Source organism: Hemicordylus capensis, chromosome 1 (assembly GCF_027244095.1).
Source record: "Hemicordylus capensis ecotype Gifberg chromosome 1, rHemCap1.1.pri, whole genome shotgun sequence".
NCBI lineage: Eukaryota > Metazoa > Chordata > Lepidosauria > Squamata > Cordylidae > Hemicordylus > Hemicordylus capensis.
The window spans coordinates 452,772,557-452,791,676 of NC_069657.1; the positions used below are offsets into that span (position 1 = coordinate 452,772,557).

Below are 19,120 nucleotides of genomic sequence, written 5' to 3' on the forward strand. Positions count from 1 at the left end.
TATTGGCCACTCTGGCTAGGGATTATAGGAGCTGTAGTCCAAAAACAGCTGGGGGGCCTAACTTGAGCAGGTCTGCTCTAGGGCTTTATAAGGCTTGGTGAGCAGGGACTAGTCCTCAGAGGGGTCAACTCAACTGGCCATGCTAAGGCAGGCTGGTACTGCAGGCTAGATGGCACCAGTGTTCCCTAGAACAGGGAATCCCCGATGTTGTTGACTACCACTCCCAGCATCCCCAGCTGCAATGGCCTTTGGCTGGGGATGCTGGGAGCTGAATTCAACAACATCTGGGATTCCCTGTTACAGGGAACACTGGGTGGCACCCTTGAACCACAGAGCTCAGCCTGACAGGCTTAAGTGGAACTCGGGTGGCAGGAAAGGTAAGGAACTAGAGTGGACTGCAGGGAGTCTTCATTCAAGACAACCAGTCCCTCGGGCACCTTGCCTTTGTGCCCCAGCCTCATGACACGGCCAACGGCAGCCAGTTTCAACAAGCTTCATGTCCATCCCAGGTTTCCGTTTGCCAAGCCCTGCCCAGGCTCATTATGTCTTCCCTGTACTGCTGAACTCTCCAAGGTGTCTTGTTTTCTCCCCGCTCCCCATACACACATGCCTTGGTCCCCCGCCCCCACCTGCTTCTCCTCCCAACTCCCCATTCATTGGATTTAATTCTCTCCTCTCAATTTCCTGTCTACCTAATTTAGCTCTCTGGTTTAAAGTCTTATTAGTGTTGCATTAGAAGCACAAAGACTCACACTGTCATAACAGAGAGAGGGAGCTTGTAGGCCCACTTTGCAGAGGGATTAAGTGGGAAGGAAGGCGCCTTGCTGCATACTAATGATGCTTAAATAATGCTACTCTAGCACCCTTGTGGCTGTGTGAGCAATAGGCAGGCTTCACAATAAGCAAGGAATGCAATTGGCGTGCACATCATGAGTTAAGATAATGGGCAAATGTACCATCCAGCCCAAGAAGTTTGCCATAAACAGTAGTGTGCCATTGACTATGGTTCCTTCCCTTCCTTTGTCTTGTCCTGTTTGTCTCCTTCTTTCCTCTCACAGTGAGTGCCGGCGAGAGGCCCATGGGTGCCCGCAAACAAGTTCCTTCGCGGACCTCCTCAGCAGTGGGACGGGGCAAGGCAGCTGTGCTGGGGGCCACAATCCTTTTGTTCAGTATACTCGGTCCCGTATTGCCTCCTTTTTCATCTATAATGCAATGCCCTCCGTGCTATGGCACCAGATGCAAGAGTGGAGCATTGCATTATCGGTAAAGGAGGGTGGGGGCTGCCAAAGAGTGCTCCAAGCTGCTGTCCTTGCTAAGGCAGCCTCTGCAGGGGAGGCTCAGCCTGCAGGAGCAACAGGGCTTTTGGGTGGCTGCTACCTTTTGTGACCACCCCACGGGTTGGCAAGAGGCCTTTTGACAGCCATAGGCCCTGGGACATTCATGCATGCTGAGTTGCCTGACCACTGATGCTGGCCCTGCTTTTATTTCTGAAATTCAATTCTACAATGGCCCCTCTTCTGTGCACTTCTCATTGTTTACCTCCAGGTGGCCACAAAATCAGCTACAGGGGGTGGGGTTTTAGTATGGATGTGTTCACATATAATGTGAAACCTACTTGCTTACCCACTTGCCCATGATCAAGTGAACCCACCCTATGGCAGGAACTGCATCTTCCTAGATAGGAAACCTAGATACGTTACCAAGAATTGAACTTGGCTTGCCAAACTCAGTGCAGCCTGCCCTAAGGGGCATGCTACTGGTGATCTGTACGATCTGCACACATCTCTGGTTCGTTCCAGGCAAGCCAGCCCTCTTTACAAATGGCTGCGAAGTGGCTGATGCAGATAAAGCTTGCCATTTGAAGGGCAGCGCATAGCAGGCGGCTGGGATAGCATCCAGGGCCTTGCTGGGAGGTGCAGACAGGGGCGTACCTCTGCCAACTCAGCTCGTTGTTGACGGAGATATGTGACTGTCTACAGTGCCAACTTCAAGTTCCCTCTGCATCTCAGGTTGGGGGGAAATAGAGATTCCCCGCTATATGTGAAGCCATCCTCTAACTGGATGCAGTATAGGTTTTTTCAATGTGTCACTGACTGTCTTGAACCTTGGAAATGGGAAGGGTCAAAAAATCTGAAGTCAGTTACAAGAAACCAAACACTGCTGTAAGAATCTAAACTCCGTACAGTAACATACATTAGAAGATGCAGTTATTCTATCACCTGAGGGACTGGTTGTCTTGAATGGAGGCTCCCAGCAGCCCACTCCAGTCCCTTACCTTTTCTGCCACCCGTGCTCCACTTCCACTTAACTGCAAGCCTGACAGACTGAGCTCTGTGGTTCAAGAGTGCCATCTAGACCATGGATTCTCAACGCTGGGTCCTCAGATGTTATTGGACTTCAACCCCCATAATCCCCAGCCAAAGGCCACTGGGCCTAGAGATTATGGGAGTTGAAGTCCAATAACATCTGGGGACCCAATGATGAGAATCCCTGATCTAGACTATGCTATGTCAGCGGTGCAAAGTTACCCGAAACCACTGGAAGAAAGCATTAAAGATCATTCCAAAAACAACAAGAGATGAACTTTTGTTTAAGCCATGCTGTTCTCTTAAGTGACACAAGGACGTGTGGTTGTTTTTTGTTTTTTTTTAAAGAGCTTGTTGGGAATCTGTTAGTAGCAGCCAAAAATTATTATTGAAAAGAATTGGGAAAATAACAGCAAACCATCTGTTGAAAATGGCATAGAAAGGCTTGGCATGCTATGCTAGTGAGCAAGCTCACTGCTTTATTCAGATGCATTTGTGCAGACAAAGGTATATAAATGTATTTTTGGAGAAAATGGCAACCATTCATAGCTTTCTGGAATAAAAATAATCTTCGGGAAGGAATTCCATCACAAATATCATTTGTGTTCTAATGCAGCTTATTTAATACTTGTTAATAAAAGAAAAATTGCATCTTCCTTAATGCGTTGTGTTGTAGGAGAGTTACTAATTGTAACATTCATTATAAATAAATAAATAAATAAATAAATAAAAACCAAACAAACCAAACAAAGCAGGAATCGTATGAAAGGAGAAACTGGGGAATTGCTTTGTAAACCCATTATCTTATCTAAAGTTAGCTTTTTAAAAAAGCTCAATAGAAATATGGAGGTATTGTGGGGAGGACAACAGTGATGGTAGTTCAATAAATACCTGGCCACTTTTGTAAATCTGGTGGGATGGGGGCAGATTAAATTTTAAGATGTTGCTTGATTCTTCTATTTTGCAGATAGCTTCCTCTGGGTAGACACCCAGTGGGGTGAGCAATTTTTGCAAGAAAATGGCATGAGGAGATAGGGTTAACCTCCTCCTCTCCATGATCCCAATCAGGGTTGTACCCCCCTCAGCTGTTCCGGGTGACAGAAGAGGCACTAGGAACAGAGGAAGGTGCCTCTTACCGAGTCAGGCCATTGGTCCATCTAGCTCAGTTTTGTCTACACAGACTGGCAGTAGCTTCTCCAAGGTTGCTAGCAGGAGTCTCTCTCAGCCCTGTCTTAGAGATGCAGCCAGGGAGGGAACTTGGAACCTTCTGCATGCAGATGCTCTTCCCATCCAAATGCAAACCAGGGTGGATCCTGCTTAGCAAAGGGGACAATTCATGCTTGTTACCACAAGAACAGCTCTCCTCCCAGCTGGAAGCACACCTCTTTAGCATGCCTTCGAGAGAGCATCTCCTTTGACTTAGCTAGGGTTAATTTATGGCTATTGTCCACAAGAGGGCCACAATGACCTAAAGGAACTGTTTTCCGTTTCCTTCCGGGGCAGTGATGAGGTCTCTCTCTCTCTCTCTCTCTCTCTCTCCCTGCTCATTTTCACTCTGTTCTACAAATGGGTACCCAGGTGCAGCAACAGAAGTGTGGCAACAAGCCAGCCACAAACCCAGAACTGATGCACTTCATAGACACGTCCTCTAAGCGCCTCAGATTCAGTGCCTGTCTCCGCATACGAACTCTGGATCCCAGAGAGAGTGGGGATGTGGCTACGGACTGCATAAATGTCAGGAGCGTGGCTAGCTGAAAAATTTCTGTCCTTACACCTAAGGACACTGCATCCATTTGATTAATGTCTGGGCAGGGTTTTTGAATGTCTGTGATCATGTCCGGCAAAGTGAGCCTTATTGCTAGTTCTTGCTTGCATGTGAACATCACTTAGTTTGGGGCAGGTGGTGGGGAAATGGGACACAAATGTAAAGATGGTGGTAGTGATTGAGGTGGGGCGGGGAGCGGGGGTTAGCTATCATGCTGACTTGAAGACAGAGTATCTCCATTTCAACAGTTGCTTTGTCTCAAGCAGGTGTTGACATGCTGTGATGGATCATACCAAGAGAGATCTAGAAAAGTCCCCAGGTCCAGAGTAGATAGTCTGAAATGCATGAGAAAGTGGAAGAAAGGGAGATCAAACAGATCAGGAAGAGATGCAGTGGGGGAAAAGTATAAGGTTATTTATCAGTGGACAGAAGTGACATAGCAAATGCTCCTCTTTTCCTGAGGACACATTCTGAATGGCACTAAAGAGCTACCTAGATTTGTTGTAAAAAAAAATGGTCGCTCTCTCTCTAAGTTGCCAAGAACATGATTTCTCTGTGCATCTGTGCAATTCACTCAGCTATGAGCCTATGCTGAGCAGAATGGCTGTAATTCATGTTCTATGTCAAGTCTGGACTGCAAAAGAAAAGCTTTCATCTCAGTGGCAGTGTGTTTGCTTTGCATGCACAAGGCTCCAGTCCTCAGCCTCCCCACTTAAGGATCCTCTGGGCTGAAGTGCGTGGGTGCCTTCCTGCTTTGCCCCCTGCCTCCTTCTGGAATGGTTTCCTGCTTTCAACACAGATGCCATCTGACTCATTCAGCACAAGCAAAAGCTCTAAGTTTGCCTGCCAACAAAAGCCCTCTCATGGTAAGTTGTGTAGTGGCATTCAAAAAGTGCGGTTCTGCGCATGACAAGCGAATGCGGTGTCAACATTCACCAACAGCTGGAAAAAGGCATGGGCTGAGAAAAGGGCAGCTACCGTAAAAGGGCAGCTACCGTTGGAGCAGACCAGGCCACAGAAGCGCATGCAGATAATCGTGTTTCAGCTCGGTCTCAATTTAGCTCCAGCACCAACTCCGCAGCATACTTAGACTAATGGTCAATGCAGCCCTTATCACTTGTTGTGCACTCAGGGGAAATGGACGGTGAACACTGAGCGTTCCTCATTCAAGGGAGGGCCTCATGATCAGAAACAATCCAATCAAAACAGTCAGATAAGAGAAAGCTAACATTTCTCAGAACCAGTTCATAGACGGTGCTGCAGAGCAGCTGAGGACAGATTTGCTCATCCTGCTGGGCACAAGGGTGGAAGGACGGGAAGCATACAGTGTGGATGAAATCATAAGAATTCTTTCAATAAAGTAATGTTGAGTACTTTGGGGGCTCTGGGAAGTTCACCTAGATGTCTTGGACACAGATTTCTTCCACTGGCTTACTGATAACTACTTATTTATTTAAAAGATTTATATCCCCTCTTTTAGGTTAAAACTTCCCAAGGCAGCTAACAACAACAATTTGAGTTCAACAGAACCATAACGTGATATAACAACAAAAACAGAGCAGCAGCCAGATAAAATCACAGCTAAAATTCTCATCTGAAAGCAACATTAAGCGTACAGTTCACACTTGCGCAGCTACGGATGAGCACTGCTGCACCAAACGCAAGAATTGCACACACAGAGCTGCACAACTGATGGCCATTATTTTCAATGGCCATCAACTGGCCATTGGAAATAATGGCTGTCAATTGCACACCTCTATCCATGATGGCTGAAAAAGTTGGTCCCGCAACTGCGTTAGCAAAATTCGCGCTCTTGTGCAACTGTATGAATGTAACATTACAACGTGCACATAACGTTGAGCAGTATGACAACCATTAAAACCTTTGCAGATTGTAACATGCCTCTGGTTGTGTGCAAAGTGCTTTCCTCTCACCATTCGATAGTCACAGCCAGGACAGGAAAATGTGTCGGCACCTGGTCAAATAGATGGTGGGAATTGGAGGCTGGAGCTCAGGAGCCTGAAATGTTTATTTTAAAAACGACTGTCAGAATGTGTGTGTGGTGTGGGGGGGGGGGAGGTGGGGTGTGTGTGTGTGTGTGTGTGGGGAGATCAAAGGAGAACTGAGTTTAAAATTAAATATGGTCCAGCTGCAGAATGTCCCTCTCAGTGGTTCAATTGTCATAGCAATTCTGATGACAGCTGTACTGTAAATGGAAGTTAATTATAATATCTGAGGCCTGTCATCTGCATTTCCGCCGTTTTGAACTGGCAGGAGTGAAGGCCCCCAAGTGCAACCGCAGCTGAATCCTAAGTAGCTCAAAAGGAAACAGGGCGGCAGCGAGGTGGGAAACTAAAGGCGTCTGCCCTCGGCCCCTGCTCCGGCACCCCACTTGGCTACTGACTGGGCAATGTCCACCCTTGCAGGTCAACCAAACGACATTGGCCGGGGGAGCACAGCAAGCAGCGGGGACGGGAGGCTCTTTGCTCCAAAATCCAAGTGGGCTGCACAGCTGGCAATTCCAGAGGCCTCCTGGCTGCTGGCCTTTCGGACACTGCCTGTTAACGCATCCCCAGCGAAGAGCTGGCTGGGAACAATGGCAGGCAGGCAGGCAGGCAGGCACCCTGCGCACCATGACCCCTGACACGGCAGACCTTCGCTTCCTCCTCCCAAGAACGCAGCCAATGGGCACTTCCCCCGGGCTGGCTTCCATGGCAACCACACTGCAGCTCTGCAGCACATTTAGTGTGTCACGTGAAGGGAGATGAATGTGTTGGAGGTGGGGGAGGGAGGGAGCAGCAAGAAGGGGAGGGAGGAGAAGGGCGAGAAACAGGGCTCCGTCAGAAGGAGACAGTCCCACCAGAGGGAGCGAGTCACTCCCCCAGGGCAAAACTGCTCAGTTTCCACCTTTCACAGACACCCGGATGTTCACTTTTCTCATCGACAGCAGGGCTTGTGGAAGCCACCTGTACCTAGCAAAGGACACAGCTGCATTTAAATCCTGCCTGCATCCCTGAACCACTAAAATGGGGTGGGGGGGGGAGAGAAGCTAGCCTTTATTGGTAAAAGCACTGCAAAGAATTCATCTCCTCTTTCTAGCCTTTTATTTAAAAGTTGTATATGCAGATCCCAAATTGATGCAAAGGCAGAAAATGTTTTTGTAATGCTGCTGTTTTGCAGCAGCCCCACCCCCAATCAAAGTTTATACTCAGACTAGTATCATTTATGCAACTGGAGAGGAGAGCTGCAGGGGCGGAGCCACCGTTGGGCAAACGGGTTCAAAGAACTCGGGCTGCTGCCAATCAGGGGCCGCGCCTCGCGGCCCCGACACACACCCCCCCCAGCGTCTGACAGCAGGGAAGAGCCGCTCCTGGCCATGCTAAGAACGCAGCGCCAGCTGGACTCAAACTCCAGTCCTGAATGGAGCCACACGGCTCCATCCGGGAGCCAGATCACGCCCCCTGCATCTGGCATCAGACGCAGGGGGGCGGGTTGAGTGGGGCTGCCACCGTGGCTGGACACGGGCCGCTGGAGGTCTGGCTCCGCGCCTGGAGAAGTGGTCCTGTGGCAGCAAGCATGACTTGTCCCCTTAGCTAAGCAGGGTCTGCCCTGGTTGCATTTGAATGGGAGACTACATGTGTGAGCACTGCAAGAGATTCCCCTCAGGGGATGGAGCCACTCTGGGAAGAGCATCAGAAGGTTCCAAGTTCCCTCCCTGGCAGCATCTCCAAGACAGGGCTGAGAGAGATTCCTGCCTGCAACCTGGGAGAAGCCACTGCCAGTCTGTGAAGACAGTACTGTGCTAGATAGACAATGGTCTGACAGTATATGGCAGCTGCCTATATTCCTATGTGTATGTAGTTTCATTTTCTCCCCAATTATAAAATGCATTCTAATTGGAGTTATTACTGCCATTACTGCCCAGGAAACACTGAGAGCTGTTATCCGAACACCACAAATGTAAACCTTTGTTGTCAGAGCCTTCAGAGCTGCCAATAAGTCAGGTTCTGTTTGCGCCTGGGCTGACCCATGCTTTGTTACAGATCCTGCTGTCTTGTCAATAGCTCAGCCCAGCAGTGCATGAAGTACCAATGGAGGAAAGTTCCTTGGAACAAAGTTTCCTGAGCTGAGCAGACCTCGCTCACCATGAAAACACAGCTACCCAGAAGCATTGCCTAAAAGAAAGCAACTCATCACAGTTTGTTATGATTTGTATTATTGTTTTCAGTGTTTTACACATTCACAAGGCGTTTTCGTAACACATTAACAAGCTGCCTCTACCTTCAAGCTGAGGATTAGAGTCCAGAAATGTCCACAAAGCACCCAGTGCACAGACATATTCTACATTGATATATACACAATAATACAAATCATAAGGTAAAGTAAATTTGTGCCGTCGGTGTCGACCGCTGGCAGCCACAGAGCCATGTGGTTTTCTTTGGTAGAATACAGGAGGGGTTGACCATTGCCTCCTAGGAACATAGACAGTTGCCTTGTACTGAATCAGACCACTGGTCCATTTAACCCAGTATTTTCTGCAGAGTCTGGCAGCAGATCTCCAAGGTTTCAGGTTGGAGTATTTGCCAGCCTTACCTGGAGATGCTACAAGGGACTGAGCCTAGGACGTTGCATGCAAAGCAGATGCTTTACCACTGAACCATGGCCCCGCCCACAAATCATGATATACTGCTCTTCTCCCCTCCTAAAATGCTTCACATATATCTCAACCATCCTCACAAACAATTCCTGAGTAAGCCAATATTATTATGCTGATACTGGCAGAGATCAGAGAGGTGCAGGCTTAGGTTTAGCAGTTCAGTAAAGCAACCTGGTAAATGTATGGCTCACAGCTGATCCTCCAACACTAACTGGCACCTTTAGCTGAATGAAAATGCACAGAGGCTAGTAAAGAAAATCCTTGATGCTGAAGACATTCAGCACCCTGACCACTTAAAAAAACCCATAAGGATTTCCGTGAGGGCTGGCCAGTGATTAAATATCTTTTAAGCTAATCCATCACTTGGCTTTTACTCATCTACTCAATCAATTACATTTAAATAAATCTGCACATTATCAAAACCTTCATGTGAAGTGCTTTTTAAAAAAATAACGTTGACAAAAGAGGAACTGAAGTCAACAACCAAATAAGCTTCACCATTCCCAGTTTAATATTTTTTCTTTCGTTACTGCTAGCACACCAAAGCCAAAATGGCTTTAAACATTTATACATCTACCATTCAGTCCCAGCCTCACTCATTAAAATCTGCTCCCACTCACTCATCAACTTGTGACCAATTGACAATGGCCCTGTCCACATGACCAAATGGGTCCACGGAATGCATAGAGGGTGGGGGAGCAGGACTGTGGGGGAGTAGGACTGCCCCCAGGCCCCAACCATTCACTAGACGTCAGCTACATGCACCAACAAGGCTAATTAGGGGTAGCTTTGGAAAGTTAAAGAACTTAATTATTTTCAGTGAACTTCCTCTGTCTTACATGTAATAAATGGAGATACATCATAGGTAGTACTCAGACAGTGTCAAAAGGCTTGTGGATAAAGGTAATCCAGTTGATATAGTATACTTGGACTTCCAAAAGGTTTTTGACAAGGTCTCCCACCTAAGGCTCTTGAGTAAACTTAGCAGGTTCTTATGTGGATTGGTAACTGGTTGGACAGGACAGGAAACAGAGGGTAGGAATAAATGGACAGTTTTCAAAATGGAGGGAAGTAAGAAGTGGGATCCCTCACCAGGGATCTGTACTGGGATCTGTAGGGATCTGAACCAGGGATCTGACCAGTGCTCTTTAACTTGTTCATAAATGATCTAGAAGTTGGGATAGCAGTGAAGTGGCCAGGTTTAGAGATGACATGAAACTATTTAGGGCAGCGACATCCAAAACAGATTGTGAGGAGCTCCAAAAGGATCTCTGATAGTCTCTGTCAGAGACTGACCAGGAGAGGGATCTTGGGGTCATGGTGGTCAGCTCATTGAAAGTGTTGACTCAGTGCATGGCAGCTGTGAAAATAGCAAATGTCATGCTAGAAATCATTAGGAAGGGGACTGAAAATAAATCTGCTAATATTACAATGCCCTTATACAAATCTACGGTGTGTTCACATCTGGAGCATTGCATACAGTTCTGGTCAACATATCTTAAGAAGGATATTACGGAACTGAAAAAGGTATAGAAGAGGGCAACTAGGATGATCAGGGGCCTAGAGCACCTTCCTCATGAGGCAAGGCTACAGCCTCTGGGCCTTTTTAGTTTGGAAAAGAAGAAACCAGGAAGACATGATCAAAGTGTGCAAAATTATGCATGGAGTAGAAAAAGTGGACAGAGAGAAATTCTTCTCCTGCTCTCACAATACTAGAACCAGGGGTCATCCCATGAAACCGATGGCCAGGAAATTTAGGATCAACAAAAGGAAGTACTTTTTCACACAGCACGTAATTAATCTATGGAATTCTCTGCCATGAGATGTGGTGATGTCCATTAGCTTGGATGGGTTTAAAGGGGGCTAAGATAAATTCATGGAGGGCAGGTCTATCAATGGCTACTAGTCTGGTGGCTGAGGGCCACCTCCAGCCTTATAGGCAGGATGCATCTCAATACCAGATGCAGACAAGCAACAGCAAGAGAGAGGGCATGCCCTTGTCCACTTCTTGCCTGTGGGCTTCTCAGAGGCATCTGGTGGACCACTATGTGAAACAGGATTCTGGACTAGAGAGAGGCCTTGGGCCTGATCCAGTAGGGCTGTTCTTAAAGTTCTGCATTTGGGGGAGTGGGATGGCTTATATGCACAGGGACAGGATAGAGGATACCTAGCATGGCAGTAGTACATGTGAAAAGCGCTAGGATTATCAGGATTGTGGTCAATCACAAGGTGAACATGAGTCAGTAGCATGATGTATTAGCACAAAGTATTAACACAAAGTAGCATGATGTATTAGCACAAAGGCTAATACAATTTTAGGTTGCATTGAGAGAAGCACATTTTTCCAAGCACAAGAAGACTTTGTTCTACTTTACTCCACACTAGTCAGAGCTCATCCAGGGTCCTGGGTCCAGTTCTAAGCACCACATTTTATGATGTAGAAAGATTGTAATGGGTTCAGAGGAAGGAAGAGAGGAAAGCTTGAAGGAACTGAGTATGTATATCTTGTAAAAGAGAAGACTGAAGGGATACATTGTAGCATTCTTTAAATACCTGAAGGGTTGTCACATGAAAGTCGACAAAGTCTTGTTCTCTGCTGCCTCAGAGGGCAGAACAAGATCTAATGGGCTTGAGTTACAGAACAGCAGATTTGGGTTGAACATTAGGAGAAGGTTCATAGTGGAAAAAGCAGTTCAACAATGGAACCAACGGGGAGGATGGCCAGACTCTCCCTTGCTGAAGGTCTTTAGAGGTCTTTAAATAGAGGCTGGAGAGCCATCTGTTGGACAAGATGACCGCAAAAGCATCCAAGGAGCAGCTGACGGAAGCTGTCAAAAGAAAAACATTTTCCAGATGGGACGTAAAAAGAGCTGAAATGCTAAAGCAGAACACATTTGAAGATCTAGGCTGTAGTAGTGAAGATGGCAAAGAAACAGTTCTTTTCTGCCTGAATTACTTCCGCAAATTCACACTCAGCAGAGTTGTCTACGGTTGTGATGGGGCTAGTATGTACCCCCTCCCCCCTGAATTTGAACTTGGAATCATAAGTCGCTTGCTATGACATCTTGGATGACTTTTGTGCGGATAAAATCTCTTGTATTCAGGCCAAACTGGATTCCACAGTCACTGCAAAGTCTACTGTGGAAGTGTCCAGCAACTCCTCTAACAGGATTAGATTGGATCACTTTCAGTTTGTGACTCCTGTGGATGTGGACAAACTGCTTCGGACTGTGTGTCCTACAACCTCTTCTCTTGACTCTTGCCCAACTTGGCTATCTCATCTGGTAATTATATTATCAGAGAGGGTCTGGTAAATATTATAAATGCTTTTCTGAGGGCAGGCAGGGGTGCCTCCTTATCTAAAGGAGGCTATTATCAGACAACTTTTGAAGAAACCTGCATTGGATCCCTCCAGTGTTAGCTAATTACAGACCTGTTTCTAATCTTCCATAGTTGGGCAAGGGGATTGAATGGACGGTGGCCTCTCAGCTCCAAGCAGTTTTGGATGATACAGATTATCTAGACCCATTTCAAACTGGCTTTTAATGTGGGCTATGGGGTTCTTCTGGTATCATGGTATCCTTCTGGACCGCCTGAGGGAGGTGGAATGGGGTGGCACTGTTTTACAGTGGTGCCGCTCCTACTTCTCTGTTAGATTCCAGATGGTGTTGCTTGGAGACTGTTGTTCTGCAAAGCAAGAAGTAAAGTGTGGAGTTCCATAGGGCTCCGTACTGTCTCCAATGCTCTTTAACATCTACATGAAACCACTGAGAGAGTTCATCAGGAGGTTTGGGGCAGAGTGTTATCAATATGCTGATGACATCCTGATCTATCTTTCCATATGGACCTTAGACATAATTTCCCTAAATGCCTGCCTGGAGATGGTAATGTGCTGGATGAGCGATAACAAAATGAAGTCGAATCCGAATAAGATGGAGGTACTGACTGTGGGGGGTCTAGACCCGAGAGATTGTTTATATCTGTCTGTTCTGGATGGGTTACACTCTCCTGAAAGATCAGGTACATAGGTTGAGAGTGCTCCTGGATCCAAAAGTCTCTCTGGTTTCTCAGGTTGAGGCAGTGGCCAGGAGCACTTTTTATCAGCTTTGGCTGATACGTCAACTGCGCCCATTTCGGGAGGTAAATGACATTAAAACATTAATAAATATGCTGGTAAACTCCAGGGTTGACTACTGTAATGCGCTCTATGTGATGCTGCCTTTGAACATAATCCGGAAACTACAGGTAGTACAAACTGCAGCAGCCAGACTGGTCTCTCTGGGACAATCCAAAGGGACCATATAACACTGATTCTGAAAGAACTGCAATGGCTGTTGATATGTTTCTGAGCAAAATACAAATTGCTGATTATTACCTATAAAGCCCTCAATGGTTTGAGTCCAGGGTACTTAAGAGAGAATCTCCTTTATCATGAACCCTGCTGCCTATTAAGATCATCTCGGGAGGTCCAGTTACGGCCGCTGCCGGCTCATCTGGTGGCTACTCGGTGCCAGGCCTTCTCTGTGGCTGCCCCAGGGCTTTAAGACGCACCTGTTTTCTCAGGCTTTTAATTAAAACTAATTGTAAACTGTTTGTTTAAAAAAAATTGTGAATTTTTTTCACACAAAAAAATGGTTCCTCTTTTTTTATTATCTGTGATTGTTAAATTGTTTTATTCTGTGACTTTTTAAATTGTTTTTATTCTGTGTGTTTTAATTGTTTTTATGTTATTTTTATATTGTAATTTGGATTATCTACACTGCCTAGAGAGAGAGATATCAGTTGGTATATAAATATGATACATACATATATACATACATACATATACTTCAGTCAATGTAAAAATCCTCTGTTGGAAAAAAGAGAAAGTGTGAACTGCTCTATTTCACTGTGCTGCAGACATGTCTCAAGGCCACCAGAGGGCAATGAAACAAACCAGGTTCTCCTCTGGTCATAATTCTGAATTTTCACATCTTACAGCAGGCAAGTCAATTACAGAAGCTTCCCCCCCTTTGCTGTAATAAAATGCCATTGAATAATGTGGATGTTTATTTGCGATGGCAGTTGATACTTAACACCAATTTGCACATTTGGGAGAGATAATGACAAGTTTGGAGGAGGGGAAGTGATCGCAGAAGATATAATTAAACAATTGAAATAGTAAAAAACCATTAGACTTACACAGAAATAGGGCAGGTGACACCTAACACTTACACTGAGGCACAAATCGGCCATTTGGCTTTGGATTAGCCTGAACATCAGCAGAAAAATCAGACGCATTAATGGCACTGCAATTCTGAGTCCAGCATGCCTGGAGCACATAGTGCAAAGGTCCCTAGCTATAGGCTCCAGCCCACCAAAGTTCCAGGCATTAACGCATCCAGCCTCCATGCCAGAACCAGCCAAGGCCCCAGCATACCCCACGTATCCCTGGTGCTGGGAGTCTGTAGGGCACTCCAGTCAATTGCCATACACTTCCTGGTTGGAGGGGTTGTAATGGCGCCCTGTCAGCAAACGAAGCTGCCTTATGCTGAATCAGACCACGAGTCCACCTCGCTCAGTATAATCTGCACTGACTGGCAGCAGCTCTCCAGAGTTTCAGTCAAGGAGTCTTTCCCAGTCATCACTGGAGCTGTCAGGGATCAAACCTGGGACCTTCTGCATTCAAAACATATACTCTTCCACTCAGCCACGGTCCTTTCCCATAGGTTTCCCCATCCCTACCTATTAGTGCCAGGGACTGAACCTGAGACCTTCTGCACACAAAGCACGTGCCCTGCCATTCACTTGTAGCCCCTCCTATGAAGTCCCACCCTCATGAGGTTGCTTACTTGTAACTGAGGCAAAGAGGCACTTCTCGACGTGGTGATTCTCTGTATTTAGCAGGGGAGAGCAACTGGACCTGTCTACCCCCAGCACAGTACCTCCAGTAACTGTTGCTGGTGTCTACCTTGTGTTTCTTTTTAGATTCTGAACCCTTTGGAGACAGGGAACCATTTTATTTTATTTTATTATTTATTTCTCTATGTAAACCGCTTTGGAAACTTTTGTTAAAAGTGGTATATAAATATTTGTTGTTGTTGTTGAGGTTCTTCTAATGGTCATCTGTTCATTCACACACAGGCTCTGGAGCCTGCTCAGGGACTTCTTCAGGAACCTTCCAAGTTCTTCTCCACTGCTAAATTTCAGCGGTAGCTCCACTCATTTTTCAGCCTCATTCCCCGTTTCCCTTCAGTTCAGGAGTCCGCTGATCTGAAAGAGACTTGCAGTGGGGAAGAGAGGGAGGGAGTGTGAACAAACAGATGACCACTAGAAGAACCTTAGTTACAGGTTAGCAACCTGCTGTTCTTCATCATGGTCTTTGTTGTTCACACATGGGTGCATCACAAACTTACCTATCTGGAGGTGGGAAGCAGACTCTGGAAGATGAGTCTCAGTACTCTCCTGCCAAACGCAGTATCTTAGGGAGCCCATACATCCATGGCATATTAGGATATGAAAGAGTTTGAGGTTGTCCAAATACTCTCCAAAGGTAAGCTTCATTGGAAAGCTGTTGAGGCAGATATAGTCCTGGTAGAGTGCGCTCTCACAGGAGCAGGCAATGGTTTCTTAGCAAGTTGGTAAATCAGTTTAATAGTTTCCACAATCTATCTGGAAATGGTTTGCGGCCGGCTGTAAACCAAATATTTGTTTACTATAAGACGTGAAGAGGTATGGGCCCTTCCTGATTCCAGTTGTGTGTTGAGTGTAGAAAGCTAGCACTCTCCTGACAGCCAGGGAATGCAAACATTGTTCAGCACGTGAAGTTGGATTAAGAAAGAAAGCAGGTAGGAAGATGATCTGTGATCTATGGAAGGAAGAGACCACTTTGTGAAGAACATCCATGACTGGCACACAACTAGACCTTGTCCTTGTGGAAAATGAGATATGGGATATGTTCAGAGCTCACTCACTCTGTGTGCTGAAGTGATAGCCAAAAGGAAGGTCGTTTTCCAGGTGAGTAGACATAAGTCACACGTTGTTAGAGGTTCAAAGAGCTTGTCTACCAAGTGAGTAAGCACAAGGAGTAAATCCTAGGGCAGAGAGACGCAGAGCAGATGCAGATAGGAGTGGGCTAACCCCTTCAGAAAGTGCTTTACTGTGGCATCTAGAAAAGGTGAGGGTTTGTTCTGTTTGGCTACATGATGGCCGCTAGATGAACTCACACTGAAGAGAGTGTTAGGCCAATGTCTGCAAACGCAAAAGATAGGTAAGTATATGTGCAGTGGTGGGATCAATAGGACTATGCCCCCTGCCTTCCATGTGGTGAACAAATTGATTCCATTTACTCGAAGATTTCCTTGTAGCAGGTTTCTGTGAAGCTTCCAGAATGACCAAGAGCTGAGGATCTGTCACAGTAGAAGCAGCCAAGCAGTCAGGCACAGCTGCTGCACATCTGGGTGAAGAATGCAACCCCAATGCTGTGTCAACAAGTGGGGAATCTGAGATAAGTGGGGCCATCCCCCTGTTGCTAGACATCTCAAGTGGGGGAACCAGGACCTCCCAGGCCACCAGGGGGCTATTAAGATGACGGATGCACATGTGTGTCTTATCTTCAAATAACATTTGGAAGAAGAGGAATGTGGGAAACATATAGAGGAGTCTGCTGCTCCAGTCGAGGGTAAAAGCGTCACCCAGTGAATCTCTCCCCGTGCCCACGCTGGGGCAGAAGCAGGGACATTGGTGGTTGTCGTGAGAGGCAAAGACATTGGTTGCTGGAGTACCCCAGTAGCAAAAAATCTTGCAAGCACCTCCTGTTGATCTGCCATGCGTGGGAATCTGGAGATTTCCTGCATAGAGCATCTCTTAGCACATTTGCATGTCCTTGTATGTGTATTGTGGAGAGTTCCATTCCATGGAAGAGGGCCCATTCCCACAATCACAGGCCGAGGATCAGAGGGATCCGGACCCTGTCCCCACCCTGCCTGCGCACATCCTCAGTAGGTGACTCAGCTTTGAGTTCTGGCATGCCCTCAAGAGGTGATGTGTGCATGCTTGCCTCGGACTGTTCTGACTCTGCTTCGGAGGTTGAGGCAGAATCCAAGTTGGCTGTGGATGGCACACAGTTCACAGGAAAAGATGGGTCAATTGGTAATGGCTTTTGAAGGCCCAGATTCGATAAGGTTGATCCCAAAGGGTTAGTAGGATCTCTTATCATTGGCTTGGGGGTGAGTGGCTTGGTTGACAGGGAGATCAATGATTGGATCTCAATCTCAAATGTCCCCTGGATTGGGACTGAGTGCACCTGGGACAGTCATGGCCATGATGATAGGAAGGCGATCGGTCCCAAGGCTAGCATGCTGGTGGGGAAGAATTCTGGTAGCCACAGTAGCACCTCCATGCATATGAGGATCTATGGTAGGGTGAAGGAGATCTTAAGTAGACAAAAGAGCCCCAGATGCTGTAACCTTGCATCATAAGGAAGGTGCTCCAGGCTCCAGATTATCTTGGTGGCCCTCAGTTGCTCCAGCATAAGCCTGTTGGTAAAGCAAGTATGCACAGTCTGGACAATTAACAACAGTCCTTCACCTGAAATAGAGTGCTGTGGTCTGCAGTTCCAGGCCAGAGGTTGTTACTATGGTTCTTCCAACCTGTTTCAATGCTGTTGCTGGATGGAAGCTGGCAGAGTGGGGTCATGTGTTCTCTGGATCCCCATTATTCCTAGGGTTTAGCAGCAGCAGCAGCACCCTCTAGTTACTCAGTCTCAGACTAGTGAGCAATCCTGATGCAGAAGCCTTTGGGGATGGTCACTTGACCCGCTCTGTCCTATTGTTCCTAGGAAACTTCCTGACCGGTATGGCTGGAATCCTTGCAGTTCTCTCCTCTGACCACAGCTGAGTGGCAGCACATAGGGCAAACACCCTCCAATACCCAGATTGCACAGTGATGGCTTAACATGTATCTATGAAACCAAAGGTAGGCGCAACATGCAGAAGTTATCATTCTCCAGGAATGAATAGATGTGTTTAAATTAGACACGCCATGTATAGTTCCCAGAGACCCAATCCCCCAACCAACTTCTCAGCAAATAAACAAGTCACATGTTACAGAGAGGCGGCATGCTGGGCTAAAATGCAAGGAGATGAGCAAGGGAACAATCAAGGGAACTGCCCAAGAGCAAGATGGGGAAAGGAGAGCAGCAAGTACAACCAGAATAGGGACCACACTGGAGATAAAGAGATCCTGAAAAAGAGCCTGGGGAGAGTGCTTGGAGTAGCCTCCCTTTACTGTTCATCAAGTCACTTCACTTCCTCATCGAAGAGAGTCGAATTATGCAGGCAAAAATCCTCCTGGGACTGCACCCCTTCAGGCTGTGGTGGAGATAAAATATGTTGCAACTCTCTCTTGCATACAAACCACCCCGCCGCCTGTACATGGAAAGCTAGCATTTCAGGGAGGAGGAGGAGGAGGGAGGGAGGGAGGAGGAGGAGGAGAAGCAAAGGAACAAGTGAAAGAGAAGCGCTCTGAAAACAAGCTGCCGTTTCTGTTCAGAGGGTCGGTGCTTGCCTGGTCTCGCGGCCACGTCTGGCTTCCTATCAGTCAGTCACAGGCCAGTACTTCCCCTTCCAAGTTGGCGGCCCAAAACAGACAGGCAATGACAAGACTGCCAACTCCACTCTGAGCACACCAGGGGGGAGCTGCACACACCGAACCTCCGCTGAAGTGGGCGCTAAGGGGCGAGGCAAGCCTGCCAGTCGGAAATGTGTAAGTCCAGGACATCTCACCCCTGCAGCTGGCAATCTGTGCCAAGCTATTCTCTCTCTCTCTCTCTCTCTCTCTGTGGATTGGATTAATTCCTTAACTTCTCACTCATTTTGTGGTGTTAGGACAAATTACAATGCTTAAAATGGAACAAAAGCAACCATGGAATATGACAACAACAATATAAATACTATAGTATATTATGCCACAAAGTAAACTAGCCCCATATTAGTTTAGTGCTGGCCACTAAAGACAAGAGATGCTATGGGAGACACACAGTTGCCACCCAAAATACCAGGCATGTGTGGTGTTGTCCTCCTTCGCCTTCCTGTGAATGACCAGGTTTTGGGCAAGGTGATAGAGCGTGTGGTGGCATCCCAGCTGCAGCTTTTTGGGCAAGGTGATAGAGCGTGTGGTGGCGTCCCAGCTGCAGAGGGTCTTGGGTGATACAGATTATCTGGACCCTTTTCAATCTGGCTTCCAACCCAGATATGGGACTGAGACTACCTTGGTCGCTCTAGTGGATGACCTTCGCCAGGAACTAGACATGGGGAGTACATCCCTGTTGGTTCTGCTGGACCTCTCGGTGGCATTCAATACCATCAACCATGGTATCCTTCTGGGCCGCCTCCTGAGTATGAGAATCTGAGG

General features: G+C 46.9%; 1 protein-coding gene across 3 annotated transcripts in view; it reads right to left on the reverse strand.

Annotated features, from left to right (window-relative positions):
• MSRA (methionine sulfoxide reductase A) overlaps positions 1-19,120 on the reverse strand; it is a 316,176-nt gene that overhangs the window by 74,737 nt on the left and 222,319 nt on the right. Inside the window, exon 6 of one of the 3 annotated variants that reach the window (XM_053248931.1) lies at positions 4,365-4,406. The exons of the other annotated variants lie outside the window; for them this stretch is intronic. Coding sequence (XP_053104906.1) covers positions 4,365-4,406 — 42 coding nt within the window. The remainder of the gene's footprint in view (positions 1-4,364; positions 4,407-19,120) is intronic. 3 annotated transcript variants of the gene reach the window in all.